The 20,324-nt window shown below is 33.9% G+C and overlaps 2 protein-coding genes across 3 annotated transcripts; one reads left to right on the top strand and one right to left on the bottom strand.

The window, feature by feature from the left end:
- Nucleotides 1-185: 185 nt before the first annotated feature.
- ccnc (cyclin C) lies at nucleotides 186-11,409 on the bottom strand. Its single transcript, NM_199951.2, is given in 12 exon segments — nucleotides 186-2,225; nucleotides 3,719-3,837; nucleotides 3,931-4,010; nucleotides 4,620-4,687; nucleotides 6,595-6,686; nucleotides 6,771-6,806; nucleotides 7,300-7,355; nucleotides 8,560-8,611; nucleotides 9,212-9,281; nucleotides 9,459-9,543; nucleotides 10,682-10,788; nucleotides 11,288-11,409. Coding segments are annotated over 12 exon segments (852 nt in total). The 5' UTR covers nucleotides 11,320-11,409; the 3' UTR covers nucleotides 186-2,170.
- Nucleotides 11,410-11,894: 485 nt separating this feature from the next.
- On the top strand, nucleotides 11,895-20,261 carry ngs (notochord granular surface). Of its 2 annotated transcripts, none has more exons than XM_005164523.4 (11): nucleotides 11,895-12,494; nucleotides 13,617-13,785; nucleotides 13,868-14,017; nucleotides 14,371-14,490; nucleotides 14,566-14,661; nucleotides 15,396-15,530; nucleotides 16,257-16,367; nucleotides 16,441-16,551; nucleotides 16,816-16,940; nucleotides 18,796-19,059; nucleotides 19,456-20,261. In XM_005164523.4, exons 1-11 carry the CDS (start codon nucleotides 12,244-12,246, stop codon nucleotides 19,457-19,459), a joined length of 1,536 nt encoding a protein of 511 aa, XP_005164580.3. In that variant the 5' UTR covers nucleotides 11,895-12,243; the 3' UTR covers nucleotides 19,460-20,261.
- The last annotated feature ends 63 nt before the right edge of the window (nucleotides 20,262-20,324 follow it).

Below are 20,324 nucleotides of genomic sequence, written 5' to 3' on the forward strand. Positions count from 1 at the left end.
CTCAGAGGAGACTCGCACTGTCATTGGTCAGATACACTGCTTGTGATGAAGAGTTTGGTAACAAAAGTTTCATAACGCATGATGGAATCAAATTCCTGTAAATAAATATTATATATGAAAAGAGGACATACACTACAATATTTTACAGGTCGGTTAATTGTTTGTGAAGATGCATGATGGTTAAAACACATGCAAAGAACATGAAAACACGTACAAAGAAACGAAACAGAAAGTGTTTTAAAGATTGACCTGCTTCAAAATTGTTTGCATCTCTTTATGCACAAATGTGAACCCAAATGCCTCGTGAGAGTTGAGATTTCAAAAAACATTATCCCTGAACCTAAAAACATTCACACTATAGTTTTTTTTTCAGCAGCAGCTTTATTCAATAAGGCTTCCAAGCTCCGTTATAGAAAAAAAAATTAATAACACTCCAAGCCCTCTCAATCCCCATAGTTATCACGTCATGAAATATATTTACAGGCAAATAATACACACACAGCAACACAGAGAGGGACGCAGATATTTGCAGGTAATAAACACTCCTGAAACACTGCCAAACATGAGACCACAGTGAGAGACGAAGCAAAAACAAATGCCATTCAGAGCTAAACATCAACTTATCATAAAACCTTTCCTCTTAGTTATGTCTCTCTCATGACAGGAAACTGAGATGCAGAAAATAGGAAGTGCCTTAAAGAACTCAAAATATTGGCTTGTCCTCCATCAAACTTACATTTAAAGCGATAGTTCACCAAAACATAAACAAAATTTCATTTAATCATCTTCAAGTGGTCCCAAACCTTCATGAATTTCTTATTCTATCAAACACAAAAGAAGATATTTTGAAGAATGTTTAAAGAAACAAGCAGCCATTGACTCCCATGGTGATTTTTTCATCTATATTGCAGTCAATGGTTTTCAAAACGATTCAAAATATCCATAAATAGAAATATTTAAGTTTAACAGACTCAAAAGTGACTGACATTTGCTGTTTGTTCAAACTGCTTATTTAAATTGAGCTTAAACAACACACTTCTTGATTTAACTTACTAGTTGTTACAAATTCAAGTAAATTGAACATAAAAAAAATAAGTTGTCCAGAAATAAAACACAATAATTGTGTCGTCTCAGCTCATTTTAAATAAATAGTTTGAACAAACAGCAATTTTTGAAAACAGAAAAAAAGCTCAAACACCTGAAGTTGAGTAAAGGATGAGCAAATGTTCATTTTTTGGTGAACGATCACTTTGTGCGCTGCAAATACGTCAAATAACAAAATGAAAGCAAAACAAAACACACAGCATAATTATAGAATAAAAAGGCCTATAGGATGAACGCATATTTACAATGCATTTTGGGAGCATTTTTGTGATCAAATCAAACTATCCATATCACTAAATCTCACAGTGGCGAACTCACATCCACACACGTCAACGGAAAAAACGTTTAAGTATCCAATCAGGAATCGATTTACACAGTACGAGGGTTCGAAATAGATCACGTCACATAGCCCTGTGGCCAATCAGTTTACAACCAGCCACTTTGTAGAGAGGACTGATCCGTTTCCCTGAGGAATACAAAACTGTGATATGGTCGACGAGAGGCACGCATACAATAATTCAACAACACACACACACTTTCTACTCTTCACTCTCAGACACAGAGGAAAAATGTATTTTTTGTTCCCAAAAGAATCTTCAAATCAACCTTTCAAGAAAGTCAGGACCATTAAACACATACTTTTATGCTTATGTGTGTGTGTGTGTGTGTGTGTCCAAAACATTCAGCACTACAGCCTTAAGCTAGACAACAAACTCTATATCAAAGCAGATTTCCTATTGGTGAGCAGTTCGCTCCCCTCCTGCTCTGATTGGTGGAAGGACGGAGGTAGAGTCTTTTTGTCTGCTCTGATTGGTGGAAACAAGTGGCATCATTTTGACTGCTCTGATTCGTGGAAGGACAAAAGGAGGTGGAGTCTGCTTTGATTGGTTGGAAGATTCCAGAGGAGAGGAAAGAGAAAATCTGTGCGTGTGTGTGTGTGCCAGGAATCAGTTTCCTCACGATCAGAAAACAATGTGCTTGTGAAAATCAGCATTCAAATGTGCCAGGATGTGCCGTTTTTGCCTCTCTGGATCGCTCTGCCTCATGTCCACCTGCAGATGGCGCTCTAGGACTGACTGTACGAGCTGTTTTGACTGCCGTTTGAGCTCTGGTCAGTCTCGCTGAAGTCAGAAGAGCAAGAAGGTGCAGGCACAAATATCAGATGTTATTACTTTTGAACTTTATTCTTTATACTTGGACTAAGATTCATTTTGGCAACTGAAATAAAGCTGAAAATAAAAATGTAATATACCAGCAACTTGTTAACCCAAAAACACATGAAAATTACACAATCCCTTGGCAACTAACTGAAATAAAATAAGTTAAAGATAAGGTAAAGCAGTAGAATTACCGAAGGTGAAACAATAAATGCATTTTTTTAAATAAATAAACAAAATGCTATGACAAGGAGCTTTTGTGCTTCTCAAAAAACTAAAATTCAAAAAAAAGTTTTCAGTAAACGAAGTAAAGCTTAATGAACAGAAGATATTGCAAAATTATGAAATAAATTTTTTTTTTTTTTTTAAGTATTTATGAAAGTATTTACATAACATCTTTCAAAACCATGGGCTAAATCAATATTATTATAATATTATTTTCCACTTTTCTAAAAATAACAGTAATACAAGAATATGAACAAATACTTTAATATCTTTACCTTATTAAAATTAAAGTTACTGAAGTGTTTATTAAGATTTTAATAACTGTAACTTTAATAAGTAAATTAATAACTTTAATAAATGCATAAAGCATAATAAATGCATAATAAAGCATGTTTCATTATTACTCTGTATGTTGAAAACCAGCAGATTATACTGTGCAGTTTGCATGTCATGTTCTCACAAGCTATGAGACGATAACTGTTTTTAAGGTATACGGCGGTTTGGAAAAGTCAAGCTTTTAAAATTTGTCTGCAATACCATTCCAAAAGTATGAGTACACATTTTTATTTACTTTTTTTTTTGTTTTTTAGGACAACAGTATTTTCAGCAGAAAAAAATATCCTAAAATGCTGTTTGAAATTGTAAAAAAAAATCTGTTTTTTAGATAAATAAAGACAGCAGAAGCCAAAAATTCGTTGGTTTACTTTTCCAAAATATTTTAAATGTTTCTCAAAATAAAATATGTTGAGTTTAAAAGGAAATTTTTGTTTTTGTTTTTACTCAGACATTTGAAAGGAATAAATTTTAGAGCAGTAATCACAATACCGTGATATTTTTATCCAAGGTTATCATACCGTCAGAATCTTATATTGGCACATGCCTGGTACTTACAGTAAGTTTCTGCTTGATAAAATATTATATAAAACAAATGGAAGTTATTAAAATCTTAATAAATACTTTAATACCTTTAACTTTTAGAATTTTGCATATAAACCTTTCATACAAGTAAAATTCAAATGTATGAAATAAAAGAAAATATTAAACTTTGCAAGGATTCACCAAATTTTGAAATAGCTGCAAAACATCATTGAATGAATGAGCGTGTTAAAATGAAGTGTAACACAATTGTACTTTTCCTATTGTTACTCTTTGCAACAGGGTTACACACACACAAAAAAATACTGTAGTGTAACATGAATAACTGAGAGGTAAAGCACTGCAATCCATCTTACCTGTTAGGAGGAGGTTTGGGTTTGGGCACCTTGTTAAGCACAGCGGCGATTTCCTTCCTATCGTCGAAGTTCTTCCACTGGTCATAGAGCTTCAGGATCACCCTGATGATCTCCAGGATCTGCTCCATACCAGACATTCACACACACTTACAGGAGACCAACATCCAGAAAAAAAAAAACATTCACTTCTTTTACACCTTAAAGAGTCTTACCTTCTCCATGTCCACAGAGAGCTCAGCAAACCACTGTCTGGCATCTTTCTGCTGAACCACACACGCCACATGCAGGCAAGCTGGAGGAGGAAGAAAACAATTGTTATGCAGTTATTCAGATATAAAACTATAGGCTAAATGATAACTACTACTACTAAGACTACTAATACTACTATTAATATTAATAATAATAATAATAATAGTAATAGTAGTAGTACTAATAATAATACTAATATTACAACTAATATTAGTAACAATACTACCATTAATACTACTACTACTACTACTAATGATAATAATAATAATAATAATAATAATACAGGGTAGATAGAAGAATCAGAGTTAAATTTAATAACTCTTTAGACATTTTTAAGACCCTTTCTATAAATTTTAAGATGTTATTGCAACTTCAGGTTTCAACCGATAACATTGGCGACATTTTAACTCACAGTACATTTACTGAATACTGACTGTAAGAAAGCAAAACTAAAGAGCCTTAGCTTGTGATATCGCCACAGCAATGCAATAGAATTCAGAAGAATTATTCAATGCAATAGAATTCACGAGAATTATTTACCTGACTAGCCTATGAAAGTTTCAGAAGATTAGTTAAAATAAAACTTTGTGGGACGTTGGCTAATTTTTAATCAGCTCTTACATCAAACTGAGCTAAGAAATGTTGTTCTTACCCAGTGCAATCATAAATGGAGGGTAAAGCAGACACAGGTCTGTTCTGTAGGTGTCGTTCACTATTCTCCTATAAACACATGAAAAACCATTCAAATCAGACATCTGTATACATTTATCCATCTTGCTTTTTAACATGTGAGACTTGTAAAAAACAGTGATCAACAACAGTGCAGTAAAATGTGGATCTAAATGGCAAAAAATGTGTGCAATGCAATGAGTTTGTCTTGTTTCTAGTCCAAATATCTAAAACTTCTTAAATCAAGAAACATCTTCAAGACCAGGAGTGTCCACACTGCCCTGGAGGGCCGGTGTCCTGGAGAGTTTAGCTCCAACCCTAATCAAACACACCTGAACAAGCTAATCAAGCTCTTACTAGGTATACTAGAAACTTCCAGGCAAGAATGTTGAAGCAAGTTGGAGCTTAAGTCAGCAGGACACCAGCCCTCCAGGTCCAACTTTGGAAACCCCTGTTCTAGGCGTTTAAAATGTTGTCAGAAAAAAGTCAAAATTGAGTGAGTTTTTCCTTAATGCTAGCAAAATAATCTGCCTAATAATCAGGGGTGAGTAAAAAAAATTTTTTTTGGTTTGCAATAAGATTGTTTTATGTACCCCATTGGCAGATTATTTTGCTTGTTTTAAGAAAAAACTCACTTAATTTTGACAACTTTTTTCTGAAAACAAAACAATATTTTTACTTGTCTAATGTCTTGATATAAGAATATTAAGATATTTTGACTAAAAACAACACAAAAAACTAAATAAAAAAGCATATTTTTGCAGTGTGCTGAATAATCATTCTATATATAGTCAGATATACATATTCTATATGCAGTATATAGTCAGACTGTAATGTAATGTGATGTATTTTTTATTTACGGAAATAAACCATAGCAACAGCAACCAAGGCTATTTTCATGGCAAGAACATTTCAATAATAAATAAACAATTTAAAACAACAAACAAATAAAAACACAAGTTAAGTAAGATATTTTTGTGTTAATAATACATGATAAGAATTCTGGTTTCACTTTGCTAAAAATGTCCTTAAGAGAGTTCATTTCATTAAAAAAGTCTTCTGGAATTATTAAAAGCAGGACAGTCCAGTGAAATGTGTGGGGAGTTGTGCAGAACAAACATTGAGTGGGGTCTTCATCTTTAAGTGAAAAGGCGTGAGTTAATCTTGTATGTCCAACACAACATCTAGTAAAAATCACTCGATCAAATAGTCTTAAAATTCTGTTTGACATTTCAGGTTGTATTTCATGTAATTTATTAATTTCCAATGCATTCCACTCCTCTTGCCACTTATTTAAAATGTAGATGTTGATAAAAAGGTATAGTCAGACTGAAACGCCTCAATAATAAGAGCTTCAAAAAAATGTTCAACATCAGAAAATTTGTCTAACAATAATTTCGGTTTGTTTTTCACCAAACCTTATCATATGTCTACAGAATAATTGCAATACATGGCATTTGTTACATGGAATTATTCTTTGATATGTTTGCATTTTTATTCATATATTAACATTATTCTTATATTTACACACCCTCAAACCTTTATAAACCTTTGTGTTTATAAAGGCTGCTGAACACAAAACAACATACTTTTTGAATGTTTGAAACAGTTGACCACTGACTTCCATAGTAGGAAAAAAGTCAATGGTTACCACATTCCAACATTTTTCAAAACATCTTCTTTTGTGTTCAAAGGAAAAAAAGAAATTCAAACAGGTTTGCAACGAGTGAAGATTGGCAGAATGTTCTGTTTTGGGTGAACTACCTCCTTAAGTGTGATTGTGATTTAACTACCATTACACAGGCATGCATGAGCATCAAGAAGTTCTCATGCAAAAAGGAATGAACAGTATAGGGCATTAAAAAAACAACAAAGAGATAGACGATTGGGCGAACAATCCCTTTAACCAGCATATAAAAGAAGTAGAGGTTTCTACTGAATCCACACACACTCCTCACCAAGCCAGCGGCAGCAGCATGTCCTCCTGCCCCATGTCCTGCACATACTGCAATAGCGGCCTGTACGGATGATACACGATCAGACAGCAGTCCTGAAACAAAACCAAACCAAACATCCATCAACAAACGCTGAAAACACAACTTCAAGACAACCTCAAGAATCCATCAATACCAACCATGAGCTCCAGCAAGTAGAATTCACACTCCAGGATCTAGCGAGATAAAGGCATAAGTTCACTGTGAAATCATGGCGTTAGCATGTTATGCGCACTAATTGGCATTTTCCCCCCTTTACTAAATGGAGACCGCAATGTTTCCTTTACACCACCTGACTAGTGCTGTGCTGAATAAACAACACTGCTAGTAATCATATGGCACTTATCACCAGCCCGAGACATGAACGGCCAAAACCAGAAGTCATCTATCAGGATAATGAGACTTTCCTACGAAGGTGTTGCGAGTGTGAGGAATTTCACTCCTGAACGGGTGTCAGAAACACTGCATCATCAGCACACACACACTCAAACTCTCGACTAGTGTTTCCATCATATGAATCAGACAAGTTACAAGAAATTATTATCTGGATGTATAGTGATGCTGTCAGATTTCCAAAATCTCCTAGTGAAGTCATGCTCTCGGGAAAGACTCTCACATGACGGTCTCATCATGTTTTCTGATGTAGTGAAACAAAGACGTTTGACTCACGTGGTTCATTCTGAAGGGAAACTCCTTTGGGAAGGCATAAGAGAACCTTGTTTTCACTATTAAAAAAAGAAAAGTCTGAGAAATACATATATATTACAAAAGTGACTATTGAGGAAGACATTAAACTGTTTTTTTAGTATAATCGGGATATGCTTATATTTTGTTTTCATTTTAGTTTTTTCATGATTACATTTTTAAACACGTCTATATAGTGTTTTGTTAGTTGTTTTTATATATCAAATTAAACTAAATTAAATTTAGTAATAGCAACAATTCCTTGGCTATTAGATCAAATAAATTACAATATAATATAGATTTTCTTATTTGAATATATTGTGCAACTTCATATAATGTATATATAAAAAGTGTTTGTATATGTATATACAGTTGAAGTCTGAATTATTAGCCCTCCTTTGATTATTATTATTTTTTTAAATATGTCCCAAACGATGTTTAACAGAGCAAGAAAATTTTTACAGCATGTTTGATAATATTTTCTCTTCTGGAGAAAGTCTTATTTGTTTTATTTTGGGGAGAATAAAAGCAGTTTTTGATTTTTTTAAACACCATTTTAAGGACTAAATTATTAGCCCCTTTAAGCTATATTTTTTCGATTGTCAACAGAACAAACCATCGTCATACAATAACTTGCCTAATTACTCTAACCTGCCTAGTAAACCTAGTTAAGCCTTTAAATGTCACTTAAAGCTGTACAGAAGTGTCTTAGAAATTAGTTATTAAAACTTTTATGATTAGAAACGTGTTGAAAAAAATTGTTAATCAGAAAATGGGGGAAAAACTAAACAGGGGGGGGGGGGGGGGGGGGGGCTAATAATTCTGACTTCAACTGTATAAAGAGTTCAGATGAAAAAACTTCAGTGACGTCTGAAATTTTCCTCTAAAAGTTGTGTTTTTCTCAGCCTCCAATATTTATGATCAGTTACTCCACTTTAAAGGCAATGCAAATAACCTATTATTTGCCATAAGAGTAAAATTACTGAAGTGACACACAAAAGCCTGAGGAAAAATGCTAATTTTAGATGAAAATCTCAGATGGGACTTTTCTCTCTTTATATACAAAAAAATAACTTATTATAAAATATACAAGTACAATTTAAACTATATATATACATATAATATAATACATATAATATAACATATAATAACATAATAATAACATATAACATATAATATAATATAAAATACATATATTTTATTAACATAAAAAAAAATTATGATTGTAAAATATAACCCACTTACACACAGACGTTGCTGCTGAAATAAGCCGAGTGTTTGAAACGACACCAAATTCCTGTTGACAGCAGAATTTTAGTGTTAAAATGCAGTTTCAAACATCTTTCAGCAGAAATCTGAATAAATATTGTGTTTACAGTGCTCAGTACACCCCTCACAAATCTCTCTTTTAAGTTAATATTTTCTATAGGATGATTTACAATATTATATTTGTGCATATACATTAGTTTAGTCAGTACTGAAGTCAAATTCTGGAGCTAAAAATATAAAAAAATAAAAAGTTAAAAAAAAAGTATGATGACGGTCTAAAAATTAGGTCAAATGTATATAATAAGACAAATATTAAATAAAATTGTAAAAAATAGAATAAAAATCAAGAAAAACAAAAAAAATGTAACATATAGTTGAAATTTCAGTTTGTCATTTTTTTGCAATGTTTTGCATGACTGTACATGCATTATCTTTCTATTTCTAAAGATGATTGGTGACAAAAAAAATATTTTAATAAATATATCAGTTTAATAAATCTGTTTTGTTCAAATATGCCAAAATCTATTACCTATGATGACTGAGACATGGTAAAAAAATATTTATTTTCAAAAAATGTTTTACTCATTTATGCCAAGCACTTTATATTATATACAGACAGAGTATTTACCTCTACTTTAGAGGCCAGAAACACACATGTTGGGGCCATTAACACAGGGTCAATGCTCTTCAGAGAGTACCTGAAAAAACAGCCAAGAGTTTTTCCTTTTATTTCATGAACTAAAGAGTACTTAAATGAAAGCCACAGAACAAAAATAGAGCACCACATTACATGAAAAACACAAGAGCCTAGATGAATCTAGAAGAGGAATCTTTAGAAGAAAACAAGCTTTTAATGATGGCACTGCACTGCTCACCTGGCATAGAAACGCTTAAAGTAGACAGTTGCCGTGGCGATGACCTGCTGTCTGAGTTTCAAGTGTTCGCCCAAGGCTTGAATCACTGTCACAAGAGGACGAATTAAACATTTTAAAGTGTTTAAGCTGTTTAAACTTTTAGGCTTTAAGTTAGCTTTGCATTTAAATCCCAAAACCAAATACAAATGAATACAAAACAGAAAAAAATATATACATTTCAATTAACGCTCCACAGTATATGTGGTAACCTAACACTTGGTCATATGGTCAAAAAATTAAGGCTCTAAGCATCAAAACATAAAGTGCCATTATTTTTCATACATTTACAGATAACTCCCCCTAAAATGTCTAACATCAAATAAATCTTGAAAGATCAATCATCTGATGATATATTAACAGATAACAGTGTAGCCCAAAAGTATTGTTATTTAAATATGTTAAAATGACAAAAAAGATTTACCAATTGTCAACAAAACTTATTTAAAATACAACAAAATTGAACAAGATCACCTATTGTTTGCATATTTTTAAATTATTACTACATTTAAATGATATAAATACCTTTGCAAACATGAAAAATATATATTTATCTATTACACCAAAGTATGAGGAAACAATATTTTCACAAAAGCTATTTAAAGCATGAAAGTAGACACTTTACTCATAGTTAATATGCTTACTATGCATAATAAAAACTCATGTTAATAAAAGTTGTTGCACATTGTCTCTTAAACCCATCTATCATTAATTGATCGCTCATCAGATGAGAGACTTTTATTGATTCCTAAATTTAGATTGAAATCTCTGCAGCTGCTGCTACACTTTGGAATGATTTCCCCGTCTTCCATTAGATTAGCTGCAAATCTGTTTCGTTTTTAATCCAAGTATAAAAACTATCTTGTTTGACAAAGCACTGAACACATGAATAAGATTTAGTTCATATTTTACTGGCGTTTAACCACGTAAAAGCTTTTAATTAGCCTTTTTATTTACTTGTTTTTGACTTATTCTTGCTGTTTGTGGATTTTAGTTAATGTTAAGCACATCCGTCAACATGGGTTGCTTTTAATTATGCTATATAAATGAACTGCCATTGTCATATAACATGAGTAAATACTATATTGTTGAATATTTTGGTCTTGCTTTGCACTTAGTCTAGAAATACAGTTTCAGATTCAGAAAAGAGAAAACAAAACAACTAAATAAGCAATTTCTCATCAAACCATTGGCAAAAAATATCTGCAGTTTCCAGTACTCCTCTTCTGTGAGGAACTTGAGATCTTTCTGTCTCTCCTTCATCAGATCCTGCTTGTCCAGAACCCACTGCAGACTGAAAAGAACAAAGACACTTTCAATTCACAAATCATTAAAGTGTAACACACATATATTAATATTTACGTGTAATAAATACACTCTACAAGTCAAACAACAAATGTATCAGTCACTTCATATCTGGATATTAGCATTAAAACATTACTTTAATTGAGTTTATAAATGTAAATTTAATGTGTGAAAATGAATTCACGTAGTAAATAACCGATATTTATGCAAATGATTCACAAATTAATTTCTCTGTGGTTTCTTCACTAGCCAGACAGCTAAAGCTAATAAGTCAACGATTTAAACTATTAGATTTATAAAAGTCAAATAATCTAACCTCCGTATTTGAGTCTTGGTTATGACCAAAATGTGGTACTTTGTTCGCATTAATAATTCAAATATGACAATTGAAATGTTTTTTTATATCTCTTATGGTCCCGTAACCGCAGCAAAACCCCCAAAAATCCTTTATTGTGCGTGATTTAGGTAGTAAATACGAAAATACTTACTAATGTGAACTCTGCCAGAAGTTCCCTGCCATCTTGAGGTAGAAAATAAACCTTAATGTGCTGTTAAATTGTGTTTAAAATAATCGATGCTCCGTTCAGATCAGATGAGGAGCGCGACAGAAAAAACACTCCGTGGAACTTCAATGTGAAGATTAAAACGGTCCGGGAGGAAACAAACAAACGCATCAGTTCCGGAAGAGTTTTTGCGGACTTTACTGGCATCAACTTTATATTTATCTAATCGAAATTATTTTAATATAATATGATATAATATAATATATTATAATATAATATAATATAATATAATTAAATATAGTATAATATAATACAATATAATATAATATAATATAATTATAATTAAATATAATATACAATATTATAATTTAATTATAATTAAATATAATATAATATAATATAATATAATATAATATAATATAATATAATAAAATATAGTATAATATAATACAATATAATATAATTAAATATAATATACAATATTATTATTTAATTATAATATAATATAATATAATATAATATAATGCAATATATTATAATATAATGATATTGTTTTGTATTAATATAGATTCTCATGTTTTTTGTCTTTGACAGCCATAAACAAACTTTACATTGTCATTTTTTTATTACATTATCATTTGTTTTTACCCAATATACAAGGCTACAGTGACCATAAACCGTTAATTTATGATTAATAATTAGCATGCACCTCCTCGATGAAGTCAACACCAGGCTACTGTCAATCTCCAAAAAGTTTTCGACACTTTTAGTGCAGAGAATGTGATTAATAAAGATCTCAGGCATCAGGAAAACTCGCTCCTCTATTTTTACTGCGGTAAAACTCTTCGCGGTGACCCGTCAGATTGTTCAGCAGCGGGTTAAGTTCAAGTCAGCCCGAGGTTCGAGATTCCTCTGCGGGACAGCAGGTATAAAACTACCGCATGAATGAGTGTGAGGATACAATCACACGCTTCTGTTTCAGGACCACCGGTTTCAACATGAGCTACAGCCCGGAGAGGATGTCTTCTTACCGCAGGCACTTTGAGGGAGGCCTGGCCGCCTCGTCCACCCTCCAGGTCCGGGTCTCCAGCCCTTCTCCAACTCGCGGGGCGACTAGACACCGGTCCGCCAGCTATTCCCGCAGCACCGGCCGCAGAGCGCTGTCCGGGACACGCAAATCACGCATGACCAGGTAAAGAGACATCTAATGTAATATATTTAATGTTCTCTAATAAACGTGCTCATACTCAACAATCAAATACGTATGTAGCCTAAATAAATAATAAAAAATTTGACTAAGTTTTAATTTTAGGAAAAAACTTTACCATAGTATTTCACTGTGTTATTTGTAGCCTAACAAATGTAATGTAAAATTAATGTTCTGTACTGTAAGTGCTCATACCGGACAATCAAATAATGATGTAGCCTAAAATATAATTAAATATTTTACTGTGTTTTTAAGAAAAATATTATAATTTTACTGTGTTATAATCAGTAGCCTATAACAGATTTAAGTTAAAAATATGTAAATCAATAATTAAATATTTTAACTGTAGGCTATATATTTTTAGGAAATAATAGGCTATACTTTTATTAGCAGCCTGACACCTTTAATGTAAAGAATAATGCAGAATAAATAAGGAAAATAATATATTATTACTGTGTTATTAGTAGCCTAACACCTTTAATGTAAAGAATAATTTATAATAAATAAGGATAATAATATAATTTTAGTAGTCTAATTTGAAGAAACTGTATGTAAAAATAATGTCACTTTATGAGATATACATTACATGACTGAGCAGGCTACAGCTACAATAATATTTTAGTTAAAAGATAATACAGCTACATGACATGCTAAATACTGCAAACCTTTCAACACATTTTATATAGTTTTGGTTTCTCTTGATTTGTCCTCTTTTTATTATATATTTTTTCTTAACATACAAAATTGTGCTATTATTTTAATGTAAAGAATAATGAATAATGCTACCTAATATAGGCCACCATACTAGACAATCATTACTATGGTTAAATAAAATTATTATGTAGGCTAATCTAATATTTTTTACTGTATTTTTTGAGAAAAATAATATAATTTAATAATGAGACAATAATGAAACATTATTTAATATAATATAATATTACTTCATTATTATCAATAGCAATGTTTACTCAGTTATTACTGCGTTCTTACTACTAGTCTAATTTCTTTAACTACAGTCTGTATTTCATATTGTTTCGTGAAACATATTTTTTAAATATTACAATTGACTGTAATAACATCTCTTTGCATGTCTGATTCGCTCCACAGCAGCGTGAGTATGGGGACGCTGTGTCTCGGGATGGGTTTTGGTGGTGCTGGAGGTGCAGTGGATCTGGACGCTGCGGCCGCTGAGAATCAGGCTTTCCTCAGCACACGCACCAGCGAGAGGAAGGAGATGATAGCCCTCAATGACCGGCTGGCTGTTTACATCGAGAAGGTATAAAAAACGTCATGCCTTTCACTGTTTTGGCTCTCTCTTTGTGGTATCTATTTTGAAGACCGGTGTTTTGTTGGTCCAGGTACGTTCTCTGGAGCAGAGTAACAAGCTGCTGGAGACTGAGATTAATGCCATTAAAGGCCACCATGTGAAGCCGTCCGGCCTGCGTCTGCTTTATGAGGAACAACTGAGGGAGATGAAGAAGATTGCAGACCAGATGAAAATCCAACGGGTGAGACATGATGAACCACAGAGCCACTAATGCACACACTATTCACCAATTTGCCCTACTCGCTCATAGTTTTCCCCCATAATTTTATTTTCACAAAAGTTATGTGCATCTAATTATGTGCATCTAATTAAATGTAATTATGTTAAATTAAATGTCTATTTAATCTTTATTTTTCATGATTTTATTATGATTAAATCCAAAAAATATTGACTTTGAAATGAAATAACTGTGTTTTGGCAAATGGCTGAAATGCAATAATAATAAAAGCAGAACCCCGGTAAAGTCACTAATTGACCGACACTGATTGGCCTATTAAATGTGGCCATATTTAATGTATGTATAATGTATTACAGGACCTGGCAGTAGCAGCAAAGGATGCCATGGCAGGTCAGCTGGAAATGCTGAAGGTGAAATACGAGGAGGCGTTGGAGGCCAGGAAGAAGGCAGAGCTCGAGATTGAAGCCTTCAGACCGGTAAAGTCCAATGTAATAACAAAAACACAGCTGTTTTTACATAACAATGGTGTCTAAACTCCCTCTGTCCACTAGGATGTGGATGCAGCCACCTCTGCCCGAATTGCCTTGGAAAAACGACTGGAAAATCTGGAAGTGGAGCTCGAGTTCTTGCAGAGGATTCACAAAAAGGTGCACAACACGCAATTTACTCACAGCCACGCTGTTTGCTACTCAGCACAAGTTGATTGGTCAGATTCTGCAACCAATGAAAATGCTTGTTTAACAATTAAACATTATGGCTCAGTGTTCACTGTAAAATAAGCCAATTTGAAGCCCTCCACATCCTCCAGCATCACCTGTCTAAACCTCAAATGGTATGCATGTGTGCTACTTTATAGTCAAAACCCCTTCCCCTTCCCCTGAGGGTGCTTTCACACCTGTAGTACCTTTGGTTCAAACCAAGGGTAAACATTATACATTGTAGCATTTTCAGCCATTTTGTTTCTGTTTCACACCAGACTGCTCCGAACCAGTTTAAATACACCAAAATATAACAGCATCCACATCAGTGTATGGCTGGCCGCATTTTCTAAACTGCATTTTGCTAAACTTCCTAAATCCTCCAACTGCACCTGTCTAACTGTGGTGATGGAGGATATATGTACACCTATTCATAATCAAAATAACTTTCTGTTCCTCTTCAGTCATATATCTTCCCTGATTACATGTTTAGTGTGAGGGCGGGATCAATCTGACAATCAAATAAAATCGACCAATAGCAAACAACAACCATACGATTTATTCACAATAGACGAAATCAAGCCCCTCCTTTTTCAACCTTTGTTTGAGGAGCTGTTTTTCCCACAACAGAAAACAATCTCAGCTTGAATTTTTATTATTGTTTTTTTTTTTTTTTCTGTCAGGAAATCGAGGAGTTGATGGCTCAAATTTATGGATCTGTGGCTAAAGTAGATGTGGCCTTCTCTTTGCCCGATCTGGCGTCTGCCCTCAAACAGATCCAGGCTCAGTATGACAGTATCGCTGCGCAAAACCTCCAGGTAAAAATAAATACAGTTGAAGTCAGAATTATTAACCCCCCTCAAATATTTTTCTTCATTTTTAAATATTTTCCAAATGATGTTTAACAGAGCAAGGAAATTTTCACAGTATGTCTGATAATATTTTTTTCTTCTGGAGAAAGTTTTATTTGTTTTATTTCGGCTTGAATAAAAGCAGTTTTTAATTTTTTAAGCACAACTTTGGGGACAAAATTCTTAGCCCCTTTAAGCTATATTTTTTCTCGATAATCTACAGAACAAACCATCGTTATACAATAACTTGCCTAATTACCCTAACCTGCCAAAGTAACCTAATTAACCCAGTTAAGCCTTTAAATGTCACTTTAAGCTGTGTAGAAGTGTCTTGAAAAATATCTATTAAAATATTATTTACAGTCATCATGGCAAAGATAAAATAAATCAGTTATTATAGATGAGTTATTAAAACTATTATGTTTAGAAATGTGTTGGAAAAATTTGCTCTCCGTTAAACAGAAATTGGGAGAAAAAAATAAACAAGCGGTCTAAAAATTCAGGGGGGCTAATAAATCTGACTTCAACTGTACTATGAAATGCTCAATCTGTCATTTGTGTATGATGAGATGATTCATCTGAAGGGGCTCATGCTCTTAATAATAATACATTTGGAAATAAAATGTAAACAATGCCACTTTTCATAGCACTGAACCTGGATCTTTTTGTGTTTCCTTGCTGGCGTGTGTCTAGGATATGGACGCCTGGTACAAAGGAAAGTTTCAAGATCTAAACAATGTATCGTCTCGGCACATGGAAACAGCGAGAAGCGCCAGAGAGGAAATCATGGGATACAAGAAGGAGGTGAGGGAAAGCGTGGGTCACTATTAACACCAAATGATGCAGAATTATTAACATTCTGCACACGTGTTTACAGATACAGAACAAACAGAGGGAACTGGATGCCCTTAAAAACAGGAATGAGGCACTGCTGCTGATGATCAAGGAGGCGCAGGAGAATTACAGGAAAGAGGAGGAGGAGCTACATGTAAGGACACGCCCCGATACTAAATACTATTATTAAATTCAACTCAAGTTTATTAGTATAGCGCTTTTCATAATAAGTATTGTCAAAGCAGCTTTAATAAAGGTGTACATTGTTGCATTACAATCCAAATCAGAGGTTGTTAGCTACCATAACTTTATTAGTTCCTAATAACCGTAACTAATTAACAAGTAACCAATAGCTTTTAACAGTTAAAGTGATTATATTCAAGCATACTAAAAACATGTTTGTTTTGATCATGTGTAGACGCGTATAGAGACTCTTAAAGAGGAACTGAGGTCTATCAAGGGGAAGATCGCGCTGCTGCTGAGAGAATATCAGGATCTGCTCAATGTTAAGATGTCACTGGAGATTGAAATCACCACATACAGGTACTGCCATTGTATCATATTATCTTGAGCAAGATATTCATTTTTGTTTAATTGACAAGACTGTAAACATCCCGAATCAATAGGGGTGTAATGGTCATTTAATGAAATTACTTAAAAGGCAGAATTTAAATGGGTTGAGGCAAGCAAAGTCAAAATATTATACATTTTATTATTATTTTATAATACATTGGCAAGGCAAGGCAAGTTGATTTATATAGCACATTTCATACACAGTGGCAATTCAAAGTGCTTTACATAAACAGGAATAAAAAAAGACAAGTTTAGGAACATAAAATGCAGACAATAAAATTATTAAAAACAGATGAAAACAAATTAAAATGAGTTAAAATAGGTTATAAAAGAATGAAAAAGAAAACGAAAAACATAATAGTGCAATCTGTCGGATGTAGCACAGTGCTCATACAGTAAAGGCACAGCTAAACAGATGTGTTTTCAGTCTCGATTTGAATATGCCTAATGTTGGAGCACATCTGATCATTTCTGGAAGCTGATTCCAGCAGCGAGGGGCGTAGTGGCTGAAGGCGGATTCACCCTGCTTAGACTGAACTCTTGGAACTTCTAGTTTATATGATCCTAAAGATCTGAGTGATCTGTTAGGTTTGTATTCAGTGAGCTTATCTGTAATGTATTGAGGTCCTAGGCCATTTAGTGATTTATAGACAAGTAATAATACTTTAAAATCTATTCTGAATGTAACTGGGAGCCAGTGTAGAGACCTGAGGACAGGTGTGATGTGCTCTGATTTTCTGCTTCTGGTCAGAATCCTGGCCGCAGCGTATATTACATATTATGTTTATTTTCCATATTTTCACCCATACAGTAATTTAATTTAGTTTTCAAATGTAAACAAATGTTATTGTTGCCTCAAATTCAATTACTAATTGAATCACATCAATAGCTGCCTATATTTATATATAGGCTTGGTTAATTAGGCAAGTTAGGGTAATTTGATAAATCATTGTTTAACAGTGGTTTGTTCTGTAGACAATGGAAAAAAAATATAGCTTAACGGGGCTAATAATTTTGACCTTTAAATGCTTTTAAAAATATATAACAACTGCTTTTATTCAATCGGAAATAAAACAAATAAGATTTTCTCCAGAAGAAAAAATGTTATAGGAAATACTGTGAAAAATTCCCTGCTCTGTTACACATCATTTAGAAAATATTTGAAAAAGAAAAGAAAATTACATGGGAGGGCGAATAATTGTGACTTCAACTAATATACAGTTGAAGTTAGAATTATCAGCCCCCTTTAAATTTACTTTTTCTTTTTTAAATATTTTTTAAATGATGTTTAACAGAGCAGGGAATTTTTCACAGTATGTCTGATAATTTTTTTTCTTCTGGAGAAACTCTTATTTGTTTTATTTCGGCTAGAATAAAAGCAGTTTTTAATTTTTTAAACACAATTTTAGGGACAAAATTATTATTAGCCTTTTTAAGCTATATTTTTTCTAGATAGTCTACAGAACAAACCATCGTTATACAATAACTTGCCTAATTAACCTAACCTGCCAAAGTAACCTAATTAACCCAGTTAAGCCTTTAAATGTCACTTTAAGCTGTATAGAAGTGTCTTGAAAAATATCTATTAAAATATTATTTACAGTCATCATGGCAAAGATAAAATAAATCAGTTATTAGGGATGACTTATTAAAACTATTATGTTTAGGAATGTGTTGAAAAAAATTTGCTCTCCGTTAAACAGAAACTGGGGAAAAAAAATAAACAAGCGGTCTAAAAATTCAGGGGGGCTAATAAATCTGACTTCAACTGTATATTTCTTATATATTGTCCACTTCCCATATTGTTTTCCTTGTGTTTTTGCAGGAAGCTGATAGAGGGAGAAGACAGTCGCTTGTCCAGCATGGTGGGTGGTCTATCACTCATGGGTGGCAGTGTGAGTTCAGGACTGGTCAGCAGTGTTTCAGCGTACAGTTCAGCAGCAGCAGCAGCAGCAGCAGTGAGTTCGGCCGCCTCAGAGAAGATGATCTCCAGTAACTCAACGCTCAACCACAACCATCACGAGTCTGTGGAGGAGTTCACTCATGAGCAGGCTGTGGAGATGACAGAGAGGAAGACCGTCCTCATTAGGTAGAAGTAACCTGCTCTACCAGGTCGCCTGGTGGCTTAGTTGTTAGCCTCACAGCAAGAAGGTCGCTGGTTCGAGTCCCGGCTGGGCCAGTTGGTCTTTCTGTGTAAAGTTTGCATGTTCTCCCTGTGTTCATCTGGCTTTCTTCTGAGTGCTCCGGTTTCCCCCACAGTCCAAACACATGCGGTATAGGTGAATTGAATAAACTAAATTGGCTGTAGTGAATGAGTGTGTATGGGTGTTTCCCAGTAATTGGGTTGCAGCTGGAATATACATGAATATAACCTGCAGTTAGTGTATAGGTGATGTCTTTGTGTGTATGACCATTTTAAAAGCCCATTAAATCAATCAATGTTGCTCTTCCAGCTAATTCCCATCTCTGTTTTGTTGCAGAACAGTTAAGACAGATGAAGACACGATTCAAAAGGACACAGAAGAACGTACCATCACCATTTCTGGAGCAGCAGACGAGGACGAGTGATGTAGAGCAGCCCTGTTCCTGAAAGCACAACAGTACATATTTGGGATGTCTCCCTTATCTGACCCATTCATTTGAAGTTTTGGATCTCTTCTAATGATCTGATGAGTTGATTCAGGTGTGTTTGATCAGGGAGAGGTTAAAAATGTGTAATGCTGGTGTGCCTTCAGGAACAGGGTTGGGATACACTGCTTTAACCGGAGGACCACCAGCTCTGCACATTTTCCATTTGTCTTTAACCAAACACACCTGAATTTGATCATCAGCTCATTAGCAGAGACCGAACTAACTGTAATTGGTGTGACAAAGGAGACATCTAAAACATGCAGTGTTGGTGGTCCTCCAGGAGCGTGGTTGAGAAACACCTGGAATTAACCATATTATATTATTTTGCAAGATACAAAATCACTAAAATTTCTCATCGTTTACTGTCTGCCTTAGGCTTTGACGAAAGTAAAGGGTGCCCAAACTTGGTTCTGGAGGGCCGCTGTCCTGCATATTTTAGTTCCAACCCCAATTAAACACAAATGAAGCTGCTAATCAGGTATGCTAGAAACGTCCAGGCAGGTGTGTTGAAGGAAGTTGGAGCTAAACTATGCAGGACACCGGCCCTCCAGGACTGAGTTTGGACACTGTTGGACTAAACCTTTATAACAAGTGTGTATTCAAGCTTTTAACCTTGTGTCATTGCAGTGTTCAAGAGGAATAAAGACTCATCGCACAGCAGTTGTTTTCCGATGATTTGTCAACTAATTTACAGCCATTTTTACAATAAACATCAGACTGAGA

This window comes from Danio rerio, chromosome 4 (genome assembly GCF_049306965.1).
Source record: "Danio rerio strain Tuebingen ecotype United States chromosome 4, GRCz12tu, whole genome shotgun sequence".
Classification (NCBI taxonomy): Eukaryota; Metazoa; Chordata; class Actinopteri; order Cypriniformes; family Danionidae; genus Danio; species Danio rerio.

Excerpts from the sequence above, each read along its gene's own strand:
- ngs (XM_005164523.4), top strand. The coding sequence starts at position 12,244 with ATGAATGAGTGTGAGGATACAATCACACGCTTCTGTTTCAGGACCACC. Across the intron at positions 14,491-14,565 it reads AGATTGAAGCCTTCAGACCG|GATGTGGATGCAGCCACCTC; the intron begins GTAAAGTCCAAT and ends TCTGTCCACTAG. Across the intron at positions 16,552-16,815 it reads AAGAGGAGGAGGAGCTACAT|ACGCGTATAGAGACTCTTAA; the intron begins GTAAGGACACGC and ends GATCATGTGTAG.